The 18,728-nt window shown below is 48.5% G+C and overlaps 2 protein-coding genes across 2 annotated transcripts in view; one reads left to right on the forward strand and one right to left on the reverse strand.

Annotated features, from left to right (window-relative positions):
• CYP4F22 (cytochrome P450 family 4 subfamily F member 22) overlaps positions 1–18,728 on the reverse strand; it is a 68,345-nt gene that overhangs the window by 39,606 nt on the left and 10,011 nt on the right. The window lies entirely within an intron of this gene.
• Positions 10,687–16,112, forward strand: PGLYRP2 (peptidoglycan recognition protein 2). Its single transcript, XM_072788136.1, has 5 exons — positions 10,687–10,892; positions 12,013–13,140; positions 13,939–14,149; positions 14,686–14,983; positions 15,807–16,112. The coding sequence occupies exons 1-5, from the start codon at positions 10,802–10,804 to the stop codon at positions 15,894–15,896; spliced, it is 1,818 nt and encodes a 605-aa protein (XP_072644237.1). The 5' UTR covers positions 10,687–10,801; the 3' UTR covers positions 15,897–16,112.

The raw sequence follows: 18,728 nt of genomic DNA on the forward strand, positions 1-18,728 counted from the left end.
TTATTTCAGACAGAGCACAAGAGGGGCGGGGCACAGAGGGAGAAGCAGACTCCCAGCTGAGCAAGGAGCCAAATGTGGGGCTTGATCCCAAGAGCCTGGGATCATGACCTGAGCTGAAGGCAGATGCTTAACTAACTGAGCCGCCCAGGTGCCCCTAAAGGGGTGCCCCAATCCTAATCCCCTCCTTAGCAAGTGTCTGGTACCCAGGGGTCACTAAGCAGACAGGGGTTATTCTGATGGTCAATAGCACAGAATGGTGTGGGGAGACTACCCTTCCTTGGCTATAAAATGGGGACTTAGGTTTCTTCAGTTGGAATTCTCTCTTTACTGGCTCTGTGAGGCAACAGAGATATAAAGTGTTTGGTGGTCCCTTAAAAAGTTAAACACAGAGGTACCATATGGCCCAGCCATTCCACTTCTAGGTACAGACCCCAAAGAATTGAAAACAGTATTCAAACAAGTATGTGTACACACATGTTCACAGCAGCACTATTCACAATAGCCAAAACCGGAAACACCTGAAATGTCCATGAAATCACGAATGGATAAACAAAATGCCCCCTACACACACAATGGAATGTTATTCAGCTGTAAAAAGGAATTGGAGCCCTGACACACACTACAACATGGATGAATCTCAGGATCATCACATTGAATGAAAGAAGCCAATCACCAAAGTCACATAGTGTATGATCCCATTTATAAGCAAGGTCCAGAATAGGTAATTCTTAGAGACAAAAAAAGCAGAGTGGTGGTTGCCAGGGGCTGAAAGGAGGGGAAATGCAAAGTCATTACATAATCAGCATGGAGTTTCCATCCAGGGCGATGAAAATGTTCTGGAACCAAAGAGGGGTGATGGTTGCACAACACTGTAAATACACTAAATGCCACTGTACTATTCTCTTTTTTAAAATTATTAATTTGGGTGCCTGGGTGACTCAGTGTTTAAGCATCTGCCTTTGGCTCAGGTCGTGATCCCAGGGTCCTGGGATGGAGTCCCGCATCGGGCTTCCCACAGGGAGCCTACTTCTCCCTCTACCTGTGTCTCTGCCTCTCTCAGTGTCTCTCATGAATAAATAAATAAAATATTTTTAAAAATAAAATAAAAATGATTAATTTTACATTACATGAATTTCACTGCAATAATAAATACATAGCAAATAAATAAATGGTGGGAAGTGAGTTGATATGATTTTATACCACTGATTCCTTGGCTCAGGCCATGAGATAGACACATGATTATTGTTTTAGATTGAAGAAATCAAGGCACAGAGAGGGGAGATGCTCCACCTAGGGAGAGGGAAGACTGAACTGGACATGGGGTCTCCCTGACCTCAAGCAGATTTCCATCCCTCTGCGTGGGAGCCATGCAGGTCACAGACACCCACACGGAGTTTACCACCCTTGGGTACAGGTGTCTCAGCGAGAGGGCAGATGGCAGAAGCCAGGGTATTGGCCGGCTTGACCTGGTTCTTTTCCCCTGGCCTAGTAGGAGCCAGCAAGGGAGGCCCAGGGCTAAGGGGCTGTCCTTTGTTCAGACAGCAAATCTGTCATTGTCACCTCTCTGTGCCCAGTTCTGTGCTGGATGCCTTAGGAAGACTCAGGCCTAGAGCCTGCATTCAAGAAGCCCTCGGTCTGGAAAATGTAGAGTTGGACACACACTCGCAACCTCTCAGGGTCAGGGCTGAGCCAGAGAAAGAAGCCTAGAGCTGGAAAAGCCAAGAGGAGAAAGCCAGAGGAGAAGGAAAGGCCTCCCAAAACCAGGATACTTGGAGATAGGTTTTGAAGTATGTATAGAAGTCCATCAGATCAAATGAAAAAGCTCTACTAGTGGGAAGGCAAAGAGATATAAGCCCTCGGGAGGAGAAATTGGTAATATCTGGCAAAAATATATACACATTTATCCATTTAGGGGAATATATCCCAATGATTCCCTTGCAAAAGTAAGAAAAGGTAAATGAACATGGCTTTTCATAAGAGCATTATTTAAAATATCAAAAGACTGGAAATAGCCCATAAGCCCATCAATAGGGAATGGTTGAATAAACCAAGGCACAGCTACATGATGGAGTCCTTTGCAGCTGTAAAAAGGAATGAGGAATCTCTCTCTATCCTGGCATGGAGAGATCTCCAAGAAACTATATTAAGTGGAAAAACAGGGAAGTGGGAGATATATATAGAGAGACCATGAAAAATTACAAAGGATTACCTAAAGAAGAGGAAAAGAACATGATGAAAAGTACACGAATAGAAGCTAGATGTTTCTCTATATACCTTGTTTTGCAGATTTGACTTTAGAATCACGTAAATATCTTACATAATTCTAAGGTAATATTAAATTCAAAAAATAATTCCCTCACTTCACACCCATTAGGATGGCTATTATAAAAAAGAAAATAATGAATGTTGGCAAGAATGTAGAGAAATTGGAACCCTTATGAACCACTGGTGGGAATGTAAGATGGTGCAGCCACTATGGCAAACAGTGTGGCAATTTCTTAAAAAATCAAACATATAATCACCACACGATCCAGCAATTCCACTTCTGGGTATATACCAAAAGAAAAGAAAACAGTAACTCAACTCAAACAAATATTTGTCCACTCAGGTTCACAGCAGTACTATTCACAATAAGCCCAAAGAGGGGGCAGCCCGGGTGGCTCAGCGGTTTAGCGCCGCCTTCAGCCCAGGGCGTGATCCTGGAGATCCCGGATCAAGTCCCACGTCAGGCTCCCTGTGTGGAGCCTGCTTCTCCCTCTGCCTGTGTCTGCCTCTCTCTCTCTCTCTCTCTCTCTCTCTGTGTGTGTGTGTCCCATGAATAAATAAATAAAATATTTTTTTAAAAAAAGCCCAAAGAGGAAACAACCCAAATGTCCATCAACAAATGAATGGATAAACAAAATGCGGTCTATCTATATGATGGAATTTTGTTCAGCCTGAAAAGGAAAAAAACAGGGACGCCTGAGTGGCTCAGTTGGTTAAGCATACAACTCTTGATTTTGGCTCAGGTCATGATCTTGGAGTTGTGAGATGGAGCCCCAAGTCAGGCTCCAGGCTAGGCATGGAACATGCATGGGATTCTCTCTCTCCCTCTCCCTCTCTCTTGGTCTCTCAAAAAAAAAAAAAAAAAATCTGACCCAGGGTACAACATGGATGAACCTTAAAGATATTATGCTAAGTGGGGACGGAGTTTCTGTTTGGGAAGATGAGAAAGTTCTGGGGATAAATATGGTGGTAGTTGTATAACAATGTAAATGTACTTAATTCTTCTGAACTGTACACATAAAATGGTTCAAATAATAAGGTTTATATTATGTATATTTCACAATTTAAAAAAGTAATGGGACATTACCTTATTTGAAAGGCCCAGCTACTCTAAGTTGAATTTGTTATAATATAATATTTCAGAGATATTTTTAAACAGAAGGGTGGAATCATGAGATGAATTTTCAACAATTGTAACAAATTAATAATAATAATTATAATATTAATCCTATTGTTTTAGATATTTTCTAGTTATGTAATGTTTCTTGTTACACAGTAATGTATAATCTTATCATGAGGTGTTTTTTTTGTTGGTGCTGTTGTAAGTTAAAACTTCCTGCTCTTAAAAAAAAATCCCTTAAAAATCAAAAAGTTCAGGTGAATGGTACAAATGTGCAGAAAGAAACTACTTCAAGTGACCTGATAGCATAGTAATTTGATAGCACACCCACAGTGGGATATGCCCAAAGGACAAAAAGAACCAGAGAGAGAAAGGCTTAAACCAGTTTCCAATAATCATATTGTTTCAGGCACCATTGGCATGTTATTGTAAGATTGATGTCCGTGATTGTGGAATGAAGCAAATTGGGAATTTGGATTTCCAGTGTGAGGAAAAAGAAAATATAGGTATAAGGTCGATCAGTTTAAGTAAGAACCATGTAATTCTGAATAAGAATTGGAAGTATCAGCATAAATTCATGACATATTTTTTTAGATTTTATTTATTTATTCATGAGAGACACACACAGAGAGAGAGAGAGAGAGAGAGAGAGAGAGGGACATAGGCAGAGGGAGAAGCAGGCTCCATTCAGGGAGCCTGATGCAGGACTCGATCCCAGGACTCCAGGATCACACCCTGGACTGAAGGCAGATTCAACCACTGAGCCACCCAGGGATCCCCAATGTATTTTATTTTTAAAATGATAGGGGGATGCACCTGGGTGGCTCAGTCAGTTAAGCATCAAACTCTTGATTTTGGCTCAGGTCATGATCTCAGGGGTCATGAGATGAGCCCTACATCTCGCTCCATACAAGGGCGTAGGACGTGGAGCCTGCTTGGGATTCTCTCTCTCCCTTTCTTCTTCTCTGCCCCTACCCCACTCACACCCACATTCTAACTCTCTCAAAAAATTTTTAAATAAATAATCAAAAAGAAAAAATGGTATGGGATTTCCTATTTCTGTCCAATGAAAAGTCCTAGAATCAACAACTAACCCAGCAGCCATGAGCACCTTTATCACCTTGATTGCTATCTCTAAGTACCACTTTCCAATCAAAGAAAGAAGGGCTCCCTGGGGAAATGGTTGATTTCCCAGGTTGTGGCAGGAAATATACAAGAATATCTTGTTACATCATAAAGCAAGAAACAGTCTTGTCAAAAGAACTCAGGAGTCAAAGTGAAGAGGCTCCCACTGGCCAAAGAAGACATAGTAGTTTGAATATTATAATTTTTTTTAAACAGCAATGTATTGACACATTTCAATAGTTTAAATCCATGATTTGTAAAAATATGGGGGGAGAGGGAAATCTCATTATTTACCTTTGGAGGATTTTAAGGAGCCCAGTAACCACTCTGAAAACCAGGGAAGGAAAGATGACAAGCCTTGATCTTGTCTTTCCATGTGAATTGTATCACTGGGAAACCAAATGGTAGATGAGAGGTTGTTTCTCTCTCTAGACGTATTCCAGCTAATAAATAAAGAAGGAATAAATCATCCAATACTACTCTGTTGTAGCTGCTAGCAGATTAATAGGGCTAGGCAATGATCACCAATGGCAGAGAACATCACAGAAGAGAGGCAGTCGGTGGCAGTTATGGAAAAAATAAGATAGCTCATGAGTTGACATGTCAATTGGATGATGGATACATATGGGGATTCACTATATAATTCTCTCTACTTTTGAATATATTTCTTCTGTTTAGAAAATAGTGGGCAGCCCCAGTGGCCCAGAGGCTTAGCGCCACCTTCAGCCCAGGACCTGATCCTGGAGACCCGAGATCAAGTCTTCAATCAGGCTCCCTGCATGGGGCCTGCTCCTCCCTCTGCCTGTGTCTCTGCCTCTTTCTCTCTGTGTGCCTCTCATGAATAAATAAATAAAATCTTTAAAAAAGAAAAGAAAAGAGTGGTTAAAGCCCTTTGCCTTGTGTCATTCTCTCATAGCAGGATGACAACAGCTAGGAGCCGTAGGTGCTCAGTAAATATTCCCCAGGGTGTACCAACATCTAGCCCCACTTACTCCACACTCATTCTTGGCCTCTAGCATACCGCCAAGGGCTGAGCTCACGATTTCACTAAAATATCTCATGTCCTCAGTTACAAAACTCCCTCCTCTCCAGTTCTAGGACCAGGTGTTGAGAGATTAAATCTCACCTCTATTCTCCTAGAAAGATGCAACTGAAGTCAACTTCTCCCTGCCAGCCCCTGGCTGGAGGCTGCGGAGTCATTGACTCACACTACAACTTTGCTTTTTCCTTTAGCAAATTGGGTTCTACCAATTCTGGGGCTAGTCTACCTGGCTTCAGTGATCTGGCTGTGGTTCCAGACTGGCTGAAGGCCCAGCCCTGAAGCCCAGCTGGCTGCTGTGAGGGCAAGGCCAGCAGGGAAGCCTTGGCTTAGACAAATACCCCAGATACAGAAATAATACATGCCTGTGAATCCAGACTCATACAGGAAGCGTGACTCCAGCCATCATAGAGTATCCTGTGGGCTGGCACCTCTGCTGGTGAGGCTAGGGCCGGTGGCTAAGTGAGCAGAAACTATCTACTCATTGCCCGCTTTCCCCATGCAAGGATGGTCTATGCAGTTAGGACCACCTCATTTAGCTCCCAAAATAACCCTATGAGGTTGGTACTATTCTCCCATTCTGGAGAGAGACAAAATGAGAGCTAGAGATTAACCCACTCACTCCAGCTAGTAAGCAGCAGAGTGAGGATTTAGACCTGGCTTAAATGGCTCAGCTCAACTTTTTATTGAAAGTCCACATATATTTGAAGGAAATGAAATCACTATCCCAAAGAGATATCTGCACCCTCATATTCTCTGCAGCATGATTCACCATCATTAAGAAGTAGAAACAACCTAAGAGTCTCTCAGTAAATGAATAGTTTTTTAAAAGGTGGTGTACATATATAATGGAGTATTATTCAGCCATAAAAAAGGAAGGAAATCCTGCAACAGCATGAATGGAAGTTAAGGGCATTATCCTAAGGGAAATAAGCCAGACAAAGACAAAGACTGTGTGATCTTACTTATGTGTGGAATCTAAAAAAACAAATAAAATGAACTCATAGAAGCAGAGTAGTAGTTGCCAGGGGTTGAGGATGGGGAAACGGGGAGATGCTGGTCAGAGGGTACAAACTTCTAGTTACAAGATACGTAAGGTCTGAGGATCCAATGTCCAGCAATGTCACTCTAGTTAACAGTACTGTATCGTAACACTTGAAAGTTGCTAAGGGAGTAGGTCTTAAAAGTTCTCACCACAAAAAAAAAAAAAAAAGAAAGAAAGAAAAGATAACTATGTGAGGTGATGGGATGTGTTAACTAACCTTATTGTGGTAAACATTTTGCAACATACACATATCAAATCATCATGTTGCACTGCTTACACTTACACAATGTTACATGTCATTTATATCTCAATAAAGCTGGGGGAGGGGAAGCCATGTATTAAATACTTCGGTTTTGCAGGTCAGGTGGTCTCTGCTGCTGAGATTCAACTCTGCCATTGCAGCATGAGGACAGTCATAGACAATACGTAAGTGAATGGGGGAGGATGTGCTCTAGTAATTTACTTACATAAATTTCTTTGTTTATTTACACAAATTGTGGCACATCCCTACAATGGAATATTATTCAGCCAGAAAAAAAGAATGATCCATGATAAGAAGTACCAATTCATGCCACAACACAGATGAGCCTCATAAATGTTATCCTGAGTGAAAAAGCAGCCAGACACCAAAAGTCACATAGTATCTGAGTCCATGTATGTGAAACGTCCAGAACAGGCAAACACATAGAGATAGAGAGCAGGTCAGTGGTTCCCAGAAGCTGGGAGACAAGTGACTGCTAATGGGTACAGGGTTTTATTTCCGGGTGATGGAAATGTTCTGGAACCATACAGAGGTGATGGTTGCACATTATGAATGTACTACATGCTATAGAATTATACACTTTGGGGTTTTTTAAGATTTTATTTATTTATTCATCAGAGACACAGAAAGAGAGGCAGAGACATAGGCAGAGGGAGAAGCAGGCTCCCCTCAGGGAGCCTGATGCGGGACTCGAGGATCCCAGGGCCCCAGGATCACGACCTGAGCCGAAGGCAGATGCTCAACCACTGAACCACCCAGGTGCCCCGAATTATACACTTTTAAATGGTTCAGTTTATATTGGGTGGATTTCACCTTGAAAAAACCCCAAAAGCAAAAAAAGACATTGTATACATAACAGGCTGTCATCTGCAGACTCCTGTTCTACATCTCTTAACAAAACCCAGAGCTGAAGAAAAAAAAAAAAATGCAGGAATATAAAATCTTAGCTTAAAGCCCTGCATACTGCAGTTTTTATTATTAAAGATTATTATTATCAGGGTCTTCGTGACTATTCTTCTGCTACCAAAGTGAACATGGTTAACTCTGAAGTTGGCCCCAAGCCCAGTCTTGCCCAATTTCCTCTTCCTCTGGCCATGATCCCACCTTCACTTCAGATCCAGGGCCCAGGGCTGGATCAAGGCTACCTCCATTAGAGCTGTCCCCAGGCCCCAGACAACGACTATTCTCCTGAGACTAGTGGTCTCTCTGCAGCCTGGAGGGGCTTTGACCTGACAGGTGGTCCTCAGGAGTTATAAGGGAAGTAGGGGCAGGGAGTGGTGATTCGTCATGGGAATCCCAGCCTTTCTTGTAACTCCCAGGCCCAGCCCAGCCCAGGCCCTTTGGAGTGTGGGTACCTGCATGTGTGTGTGTACATGTTCGTGTTTCAGAATCCAATCCCAAACTGACCCCAGATCCTCAATCAGGAATTTTTATGCACTCAGCAATACTTCCCTGCCACCCACCTGGGCCCTGGCCTGTGCCAGGTACTTCTGGGCACTGTAAGAGGACCATGCATGTCCTAGTTTGGGGGAGATGGAACCTGACAGAGAAACTCCTAGCTCTGTATGAATGGGCCCAAGTCAAAGGGAGGTACCTTGGGCTAGAGAGCCAGGATGGGAAAAGGGGGGAACCAGGGGTAATCAGGGAGGCTTCCTGGAGGAAGGGTCCTACCCGAGGACACAAATCCCAGACAGGCTCTAAGGGAAATGCTGGCCAGCCATAACATGCTTCTAGCTTGGACTCTACCTAGCCTCTGCCACCAATTCCAAGCTTCAAAAGGGAATCAAGGCCGGCTGGCTGGCTGGCTGGCTGGCCCAGGAATTCTTGGGTGTGAAGTCACTCCACAGCAAGTCTGCAAACAGGTTCCCAATGTGAATTACTCTGACCTTGACCCAGACACAGAATAGTGGAGTACTCCCCAGGTTTCAGCTATGTGACCTTGAGCAAGTTACTTAACCCCTCTGAGCTTACCTTCCGGCTGGGTAAAATGAGCATAAATGGATGGTGACATAAAGCCAGAAGGGTCCCCTGAGGCTACAATCGGTGAGAGACACAGAGAGACAAACCCAGCATCCATATGCCAAGGCAAGATCATTGCTAGGTAGACACTAGGTGGGGATCTCCTTAGCCACCCCATTTTGGGAGCACTAGCGGTAAAGCAAAGGAGACAAAGACAAGATCACAATTCCTGATTTTAACTTTCACCTCTGACACTAGTATGCCTCAGCACAGGGCTGTTCTTGATCCTGTCTTTCTCTAAAAAGTTGGTATTTTGTTTAACATGGATTTTTTTTTTTTTGCATCCACTTTGGTCTTTTAAAATATCACATTAAAATATGACTTGATGGGGGATCCCTGGGTGGCTCAGCAGTTTAGCACCTGCCTTTAGGACCTGCTCAGGGCATGGTCCTGGAGACCCAGGATTGAGTCCCAGGTCGGGTTCCCGTTCCCTGCATGGAGCCTGCTTCTCCCTCTGCCTGGGTCTCTGCCTCTCTCTCTCTCTCTCTCTCTCTCTGTGTGTGTGTGTGTGTGTGTGTGTGTGTCTGTGTCTCTCATGAATAAATAAATAAAATCTTTTAAAAATATATGACTTAAAATATATATATATATATATATATATATATATATATATATATATATATATGACTTGATGACAGATGTTCAGCAACACCTTCAATTTTACACCCTAGGTGAATGCCTTCCTCTCCTCACTCAGCCCTCCCACCAGGTAGACATGCAGTCCAAATCCTCCATGTGGTTTTACCAGGCAGAGCCACCTTCTCTCCCTGCCCGCCCTTCCCCGCCCTTTTCTCCAAATCCTTGGAAACTGGGACGCAGAGATTTCCTTGGAATCCCCTGGGGAGTGGCCTCCATCCCCTCCCTCCCAGGGCACCTTACTCCCTGAGCCCCCACTGTGTGATGCTGGGTCCCCAGAGAGAGGATACTCTATATCTGCAGAAGCCCCCCCTTCCCCCTGGGGAATCCCAGGTCTGGCTCAGCCTGGGCATTCCCAGGCCCGCCCAGGGTCCGCCCCATGCTGAGTCCTCAGCCTGGTGGGCCTCCTGGAAACTCCCCAGGCTGGTTTCGGGGTGGGAGGCCCACAATGAAGCAATTCACACCGCAGCCCCAACCACTTGGAGCCCATCCCACCTGACACTGGGATAAAGGGGAGGCAGGTTCATCAGTACAGGACTCAGCCACCCACACTGCACCAGAAAAGAGGAGGACCCCTCACTGTCAACCCAGGTGAGCCCAGAAGCCAGCTTCTGGGACAAAGCCAGGGTCTTGAATGCTCCAGCCCCATCCCTGCTCCCCCGCTACCTTTGGATGCTTGGGCCCAGGACCTGGAACTGGGTAAGAGGTGATAGCTCCTGATACCAGGGGCTCAGAACAGGCTTCATCAAAAACAATCCCCAGCCCCTGCACCCACCCTTTGCCTGAGATTGAGGTGCTGGCAGCAAAGAAGGCAAGAGGCAGTCCCAACACAAGGTCTTTCCTTCTCTCTCCTCCACCAGCACAGCCGGTCTTACCAGTTGGGCAGGCAGGTGAGAGTCCCCTCTGGTGGCCAGCTGCAGCTCCAGAATAATAATTACAGGAAGTGAGTAGGGCTTGCTGGACTGGCCTCAGTCTACCTCTCTTGGGAATGGGCAGAGTTGTTGGAGTGTAAACTACTTGGGCTCCAGGCCCCTCCTGGGATGGGCCTGGCTTGCTGACCCTTGACCTCAGCCTGGGAGGGACAGGATAGGATGGGAGAGCCCCTGAAATCCAGATGACCTTGACCCATGGCACTCTGTTTCCATGCTTCCACTACCTCCCGCCCACAGCTCCGCAAGGGGCAGCCATGTCATTCACCCCTGGACTTTGACAGTAGCCAAAGGCACTGCTCAGTTCTCCATGCCTATCCTCTTCCAGTTCTGCCAAGGTCTCAGCTAAGGTCAACTGGAAATGCCCCTCAGAAGCTGGAACCCCCCAATGGTGGCCCAGGGTGTCCTCTGGATCCTGCTCGGATTGCTGCTGCGGCTGGAGCCAGGGACAGGTGGGTCAGAAGGCAGAGATCTGGGGCCAGGACTCAGTGCTGCAAAAGTGGACTGCTGCCCCCTCTGTGTCCAGCCCTGTACAGGGTGACGCTGGATACCTCAGGAGGCCCCAGTCTCAAAGAACCTCCAGTCTCCAGATGCTCCCCGTGAGGTCAGGACAGAAGCTAGGGGAAGGGCTTGGGCCAGAAGAGCAAAAATCAGGAAAGTTTCCTGGAGGAGAGAACATAGATTTAGGACAGGAAGAAGGATAAAAACTCTACTTGATGGAGAAACAGGAAAGGGCATTTTAGGCAAAGAAAAGAACAAAGTTATAGAGGAATCATAGTGTAGACTGTCTGGAGAAGAACCTAGATTCTGGACAGTGTAAGGATTAAAACTTCCCGGGTTCAAATCCTGCCTCTGCCACTTCCTAGTTGTGTAACCCTATGCAGATGATTCAACCTCTCTGTGCTCACAGGGTCATTGTGAGGATTAATGGGGTTAAATTTTATAAGTCACCTAGAATGGTGCCTGACACATAGTAAATGTCTAATAATTATCAGCTATCATTCAACATCCCACTCAGCTCTGAGTCCAGCATTCCTAGGTTCTAGGTTCAGCCACTGACATTTCCCTCACTGGGCACAAGCCCACTCTCTCCCCTGGCCATCCCTAGAGACACCTTTCCCTCTAAAATCCCCCAAACTCCAATTCATCACGAAGAACTGTCCATTTCCCCCTCAAAACACCTGGGAACTCTGCCCATTTTTGTCTATCACACTGCTTCCACCCTGGCTTCAGCCACCTTCATTGCTTACACCCACACTGTGTCCCCTTCCCTACTCTAGCTTCCTCCAAGTCTGTGCTCCACAGGGTAGCCAAAGGGGCAATCTTAGAATATTAACCAGGCCATGTCTCTCTCCTGCTCATGAACCTGCCATGGCTCCCCAGTGCTCACTGATCGTCTAAGCTCCTTAACCTGTTATCTGTGCCTCAGTCTCCTCATCTACACAAGGACAGTGGTAGTGGTCATAGGGTTGTCTGATGAAGAGTTGGGGGCACTGAGAAAATGTGGAAGCAGCAGGGAGAGGAACAAGGGGGTGCTGGGCCACTGGGTTAATGTTGTTCCTCCTCCTGCAGCAACCTTACCCCTGCTCATGGACTCTGTCATCCAGGCCCTGGCTGAGCTGGAGCAGAAGGTACCAGCCACCAAGGCGAGCCATGTGGCTTCTGCGTGGCTGCTGTTAGTCCAGGACTCTGGCCCCCGTGATCTCCTCCATCACTTCCTGCTGGAGCGGCAAAATCTCAAAGCCACCAATCTGGATCCCCACCAAGTGAGCCCAGAGCTTAGAGCCCTCACCAAGGACATGGCCCAACATGGTATTCGGGACAGGCAGGAATATGGAGTGGTGCTGGCACCCGATGGCTCAACAGTGGCTGTGGAGCCTCTTCTGGCAGGACTGGAGGCAGGGCTACAGGGTCGCAGGGTTGTAAACCTGCCCTTGGACAGCACAGCCACCCCTCTGGATGCTGGAACCACCTTTCCAGACACTGGAGTCATGGTTCCTGATGTAAGAGCCACATCCCTAGAACCCAGGGATGCCCCCCCAGATGTCACCTCTGCAGATGTTGGAGCCACATCTCCAAATATTAAAGCCACTGATCTCGATGTCAAACCCACCTCTACAGGTATTAGACCTGGCTCTCCAGATGTCCCAGTCACCTCTCCAGATGTCCACACTTCCTTGCCAGGTGCCAAAGCCAGGTCCCCAACCACTGTGGACAGCCTCCTGGTGGTCACCCTGGCCAGAGACCTGGGTCTGTCCTTCCTCCAGGGCCCTCAGACCTGGAGCCATGCGGGCCTGGGGACTGAGGGTTGCTGGGATCAGCTATCTGCCCCCCGGACCTTCACACTCTTACACTCTGGGACATCGCCAGTCACCATGGCCTTCCTCAATGGGGCGCTGGATGGAGTCCTCCTTGGAGATTATCTCAGCCGAACCCCTGAGCCTAGGCCACCTCTCAGCCACCTGCTGAGCGAATACTATGGAGCCGGGGTGGCTGGAGATCCAGGATTTCGCAGCAACTTCCGACGGCAGAACACAGCTGCTCTAACTTCAACCCCCACCTTGACCCAGCAGGTATGGGGGGCCCTCATCCTGCTACAGAGGCTGGAGCCAACACACCCTCAGCTGAGGGGCATGAGCCAAGAACAGCTGGCAGAGGTGGCCACCAATGCTACCAAGGAATTCACTGAGGCCTTCCTGGGTGAGAAGGGTCCCCACGCCCTATGACCCTCACCCCCCAACACAGATACAGACACTCATAGCTTCATTTGGTCAGGGGGATCCAGGACCGATTGCAGAGGGAGAAAGAGCAGTTCAGGCTGGAGAGCCAGGGCAGCTGCACAGGTAAGGAAAGGCTAGATTTGAGTCTTAAAGGATGAATAAAAGTTCATTCCCCCCCCCCCCCCACCGCCAAAAAAAAAGGCTGGGGGAGGTAGAGGGCATTTGAGGAGGTGGGCTCAGCACATACAAAGGCACAGAGGTTCAAGTGGAAGTTCAGCCAGTTACTCCTGTGCATCTTTAGGGAAGTTGCTTCACTTCTCCGAAACTCACCTTCTTTAGTGAAGCCTGGGAAGATCATTGGTTCCTCTTGGATGTGCTGGGTGGCTTAAAGACGAAGCAAGTAAAGCAAGTAGCACACAATCAGAGAATGATAAATGGGGGCTGAAATTCCTCTTTTCTCACTGTGGCTGTCCCTCCCCTAGAACTCAGAGCAGAGCCAGCTGCAGAGTGTTGAGTCCTGGATTGCAAAGGGCCTTAAAATAAGAGCTAAGATTCGTGGGGTTCATCCTCAAGGTGATGGGAAGCATAGCAGATATTGCAACGGAACTGAGATGCTGTTAAATTTAGTTTGGATCCCAGTGGGGGGGGGGGGGGTCTGGTGCGAGATGGACATGTCCTCAAGTCTGGAGGGATGGTCCATATGTGCGTTCTAATGGGGGTGTAGGCGGCGGGCAGAGAAACGCTGGCTGACCCCAGCCCTGGACTTCCTTCTCTGCAGGGTGCCCGGCCATCCACCCCCGTTGCCGCTGGGGCGCCGCGCCCTATCGGGGCAGCCCGAGGTCGCTGCAGCTGCCACTCGGGTTCCTGTACGTGCATCACACATACATTCCCGCGCCACCCTGCACGGATTTCGCGCACTGCGCCGCCGACATGCGCTCTATGCAGCACTTCCACCAGGATACCCGGGGTTGGGACGACATTGGCTACAGGTAAGCTGCGCGGGTGGGCTCTGGAACCTCTTAGGAGACAGACGGGGTGGGCGGGGCGGGGCCAGGGGCGGGGCTTGGACTGGAGCCAAGGGGGCGGGCCGGAGGAGGAGTTTGGGGAGAGCTGAGAAAGGTGAAAGGGGGCGTGGTCTTGACCCGGTCCTGGCTCTCGCGGTGGGATTCTTGGGTCTAGGGTAGGAGCTAGGAAAGGACGCAGGACCTGTGGTTAAGACCTGGGTCTGGGACGGAGCAGTGATGAAATATGACCTAAGGCTGAAAAGGTCTCTGAATTGGGCAGGAGCTGTACCTGAGACACCGAGGGCACAGGGTAGAAAGGGAGGTGGCCAATGCCGACGGACAGATCCAGAAAAATGGGATGGTTTCTGCAGTGGCACGTGGGGAGTGGGAGGAGGATGGACAGGGCAGAGCCACAGCGACCGAGCGGGACTTGGGTCAGGTGCAGAACTGGGGCGGGGGCCGGAGGAAAGGCGGGGCCGCCGTCGCGCCGCGTGGCGCCTGCTTCCCTCTTCCCCCTACAGTTTCGTGATAGGCTCAGACGGCTACGTGTACGAGGGCCGCGGCTGGCACTGGGTGGGCGCGCACACGCTCGGCCACAACTCTCGCGGCTTCGGCGTGGCCTTCGTGGGCAACTACACTGCGGAGCTGCCTACCGAGGCTGCGCTTCGCACCGTGCAGGACGTGCTCCCTGGCTGCGCAGTGCGCGCTGGCTTCCTGCGGCCCGACTACACGCTGCTTGGCCACCGCCAGCTCGTGCGCACTGACTGCCCCGGGGACGCGCTCTTCAACCTGCTGCGCACCTGGCCGCGCTTCGCAGCGGTGAGTACGAGACGCCGCACTACCTCAGCCTGTGGCCGGTCCCTCCGCACAAGCTCGGAGCGCAGCTCTGACCCCTGTCTGCCTGCAAAACCTCGGCAGGCCCCTGACTCCTTACTGTAACCCCTGTGCCCACACGCAGCCTCAGCCAGGTCCCCCTTGCAGTCCATCGATTCAGGCAACCTAGGCCCAGACTTCAGTCGTTCTACTTGCAACAGCCCCTGCCCACTGTCCTGCTCCTGTACAATCTCAGCTCAGCCCTGACCCAGCCAGCTTGTCCTTTATCCACTCCTAACACCCCTGCCCTCCCAACCAAGGCATGGACCCTGGCCCTACATAGCCCTACCTGCCTGCACAACCTCACCCAGAATACCCAACCTTGGCCTCACCCTCATCCCCTACCCAAAGGGCCCCCTGTCCACACAATGCTAACTTAGCCTGTGACCCTCTACAGAAAACCCTTTTGCCTGTGCAAACTCTGCCCAGCATCTAGTGCTGTCCTGCAGTGCTTTGCCCAATCTCAGCCCTGAAGATGCTTGCTCAGCCCCAGCCTCCCTGACCCCCGATGACAGCTCTTATGATGGAGCAGTCTACCTCCAGCCAGCACACCTAGCCCCTGACCTCGATTACCAAAAATTCTCTATATTCACACCTGCACATTCTCATGTTATCTGCACACTGCCACCTTATTTCATTAAGCTGGCCTGCAGCCGGCATTGCACCCACCCCCTAACTTTGGGGTCCCGTCCTCTTCCCTACCCAGGGTCCCACCATGACAGGGGCAGGCCCCTACTCCACAAGCCTCACACTCCCCTGTCTTTTCTAGAATGTGAATCCCAGAACAGCCAGGAGAGCCTCCTGGAGATCCAAAAGGAAGCCACCTCCAATGATCCTGCCAGCCACAGACCCCCAATAAAGAGACAGTGGAGGGGCACCCCGGTGGCTCAGTCGGTGAAGCATCTGCCTTCAGCTCAGGTCATGATCCTAGGGTCCTGGGATCGTGTCCTGCATCATCCTGCATCAGGTTCCCTGTTCCGCAGGAAGTCCTGCTTCTCCCTCTCCCTCTGCCTGCCGCTCCCCCCTGCTTGTGCATGTTGCCAAATAAATGAATAAAATATTTTTAAAAGAGAAAGTGGAAAGAAAGCCTGTATCTATGCATCATTTGTGTTTGCACACATTGTCTTACTTTGTGTTTGCCAAGAAGTGGACCTGACACAAGAATTTGAGTACAAGTAGTTTGGGAGGGGAAGGTGATCCTAGGACTTATCAGTTGGGGAGTGAGGAAGAGAGGTAGAGAAAGGAAGGCAGTCCTCTCAAGCAAGTTGGCACTGAAAGGACATGGAGCTCAATCCCACTGGAGACTTTGGGGGACAGTGTAAGACACACTCCTCAGAGTCATCCCACCCAAGAGAGGGGTGGAGTATTGATCCAAGGAAGCTGGGGTATTGATCCTCCAACCTTCAAAGTCATTGGTTAAGGGCTGATCTCAGGGAAGTATTAATTCTCTGACACTTTGGGGCTGCTTGTTGCATGGAGAGAGTGGACTCCATCATCAGAGAAAGACCTCCAGTAAAAATGCAGGGAGTTGGAAGTGAATCAGTAGTCAGTGAAGTGGGAAAGGCCCAGGGATACATCGGAACATAAGAAAACTCTAGGTGTTTGTGCAGTGAATGGATTGAGTGCAGTATGAATGAGGTGGGCATACCTAAGGTGTGTGCATCTGTGTGAACATGTCCAGCTCCAGGAAAGGGGCTTCTGGCCCTCACGGAATATTCTACTCCTTGGGACAGGTTCTAGAATTTGTAAGACACGGGGCAAAATGAAAATGCAGGGCTCCTTGTTCAAAACGCCAGAACTTTAAGACAGCAACAGCAAAGCATTAAATCAAACGCAGTGTGGTGCCCTTGTAAGCATGGGGGCCCTGGGTGACTGCTACGTGCCCATGAAAGTGGTCCAACTCACTCCACCCTGTGAATTCTGGTCACTTTTGCCTTTGCACAAACTGTTCCTTCTATTTGGCGTGCTCATCCCATGGTCAGCTCCGTATGCTTTGGGCCATAAGTATCACCTTTCCAGGGAGGCCCTCCTGGATTTTTCCACTTCTACTCAGCCTATACTCCAGTCTATTTCCCTCCAAGTCGTCCTCACTAGCTAGAAATGTCCTGCATTGATGTTCATCATCTGTTTCCCTCATTGGACTGTTGAGTTCCAAGAGGAGGGCAAGAGCCAAGCTTTTTTAGTCCCCTGTGGCTTCTCCAGCACCTAGTACATAGTAGACACTCAGGAAACATTTATTGAGTAAACAGAGGCTCCTATTATGAGCCTTCTGGAGCTAATGTTGTCATCTTGTTGTACAAATAAGGAAACCGAGGCTCACGGAGAGGAAGTGACTTGCCTGAGGTCACAGCGAGAAAAGGACCAGCTGGTACTAGAACGCACCCCTGGTCCAGAATTCAACCAGTCCTAATGCTGACTCACTCACTTCTTAGAACAGCATTTGTTCACCTCTTTTTTATAAGTAAACACTTACTTTAGATACAACAGAGAGGGACGTCTGGGTGGCTCAGCGGTTGAGGGTCTGCCTTAGGCCCAGGGCGTGATCCTGGGGTTCTGGGGGTCGAGTCCTACATCGAGCTCCCTGCATGGAGCCTGCTCTCCCTCTGCCTCTCTCTCTGTCTCATGAATAAATAAAATCTTAAAAAAAAAAAAGTACAACAGAGATACAGGAAAATGCACTGAACTGTATAGCCCAATAAATTTCCACAACAGGGGATGCCTGTGTAGCTCAGCGCACCTGCCTTCCACTCAGGGCGTGATCCTGGAGTCCTGGGATCAAGTCCCATATCGGGCTCCCTGCGTGGAGCTTGCTTCTCTCTCTGCCTCTCTCTCTGCCTATGTCTCTGTCTTACTCTCTCTGAGTGTCTCTCATGAATAATAAAAATCTTTAAAAATTTTTTCACAACAGAACACACCCATGTAACCAGCACCCACCCAGTTCAAGAAACGGGACATGTTAAATTTGTTATGTGACTTTTGCCACCATTAGAAAAAAAGGAAAAAAAAAAGATCAATTTCCAGAAGTTTCCCGCATGCTCCTCTACCCTCTTCCAAAGGAAACTGACAGGGCAGCCCCTGTGGCCCAGTGGTTTAGAGCTGCCCTCAGCCCAGGGCCTGATCCTGGAAACCCCAGGATCAAGTCCCACGTCAGGCTCCCTGCATGAAGCCTGCTGCTCCCTCTGCCTGTGTCTCTGCCTCTCTCTCTCTCTCTTTCTCTCTCTCTCTGTATCTCATGAATAAATAAAATAAAATCTTTAAAAAACAAACAAACAAACAAACAAAGGAAACCAACATTCTGACTTGTTCCACCCAGTTTTGCCTCCTTTGCGACTTAATATAAAAGGGACCACACAGTATTTACTCTCCATTTGTGACTCATCCAAGTTCAGTCCTCCAGCAGTTTGCTCGTTTTGTTGCTGCGTGGTATCCCACTGTGGAAGAGATCACAATTGATCCATTCTAGAGTAGATGGACACTTGACTTGCCTCCAGTTTGGGGCTATTTCAGAGTGTTAGTGGGCATGTCTATTGGGTGTATATCTAGCACTATAAATGCAAGGCCAGAAGAGAGGTGTATAGTCAATGTTAGGAGATCAAGACAGTTTTCCGACTTCGGTGAATTGATCTACACTCTGACCAGCAGTGGAGGAGAGCTCCAGGTGCTCTGTGTTCTCACCAGCACTTGGTCAGTT

The sequence above is a fragment of the Canis lupus genome, chromosome 19, assembly GCF_048164855.1.
Source record: "Canis lupus baileyi chromosome 19, mCanLup2.hap1, whole genome shotgun sequence".
Lineage (NCBI taxonomy): Eukaryota > Metazoa > Chordata > Mammalia > Carnivora > Canidae > Canis > Canis lupus.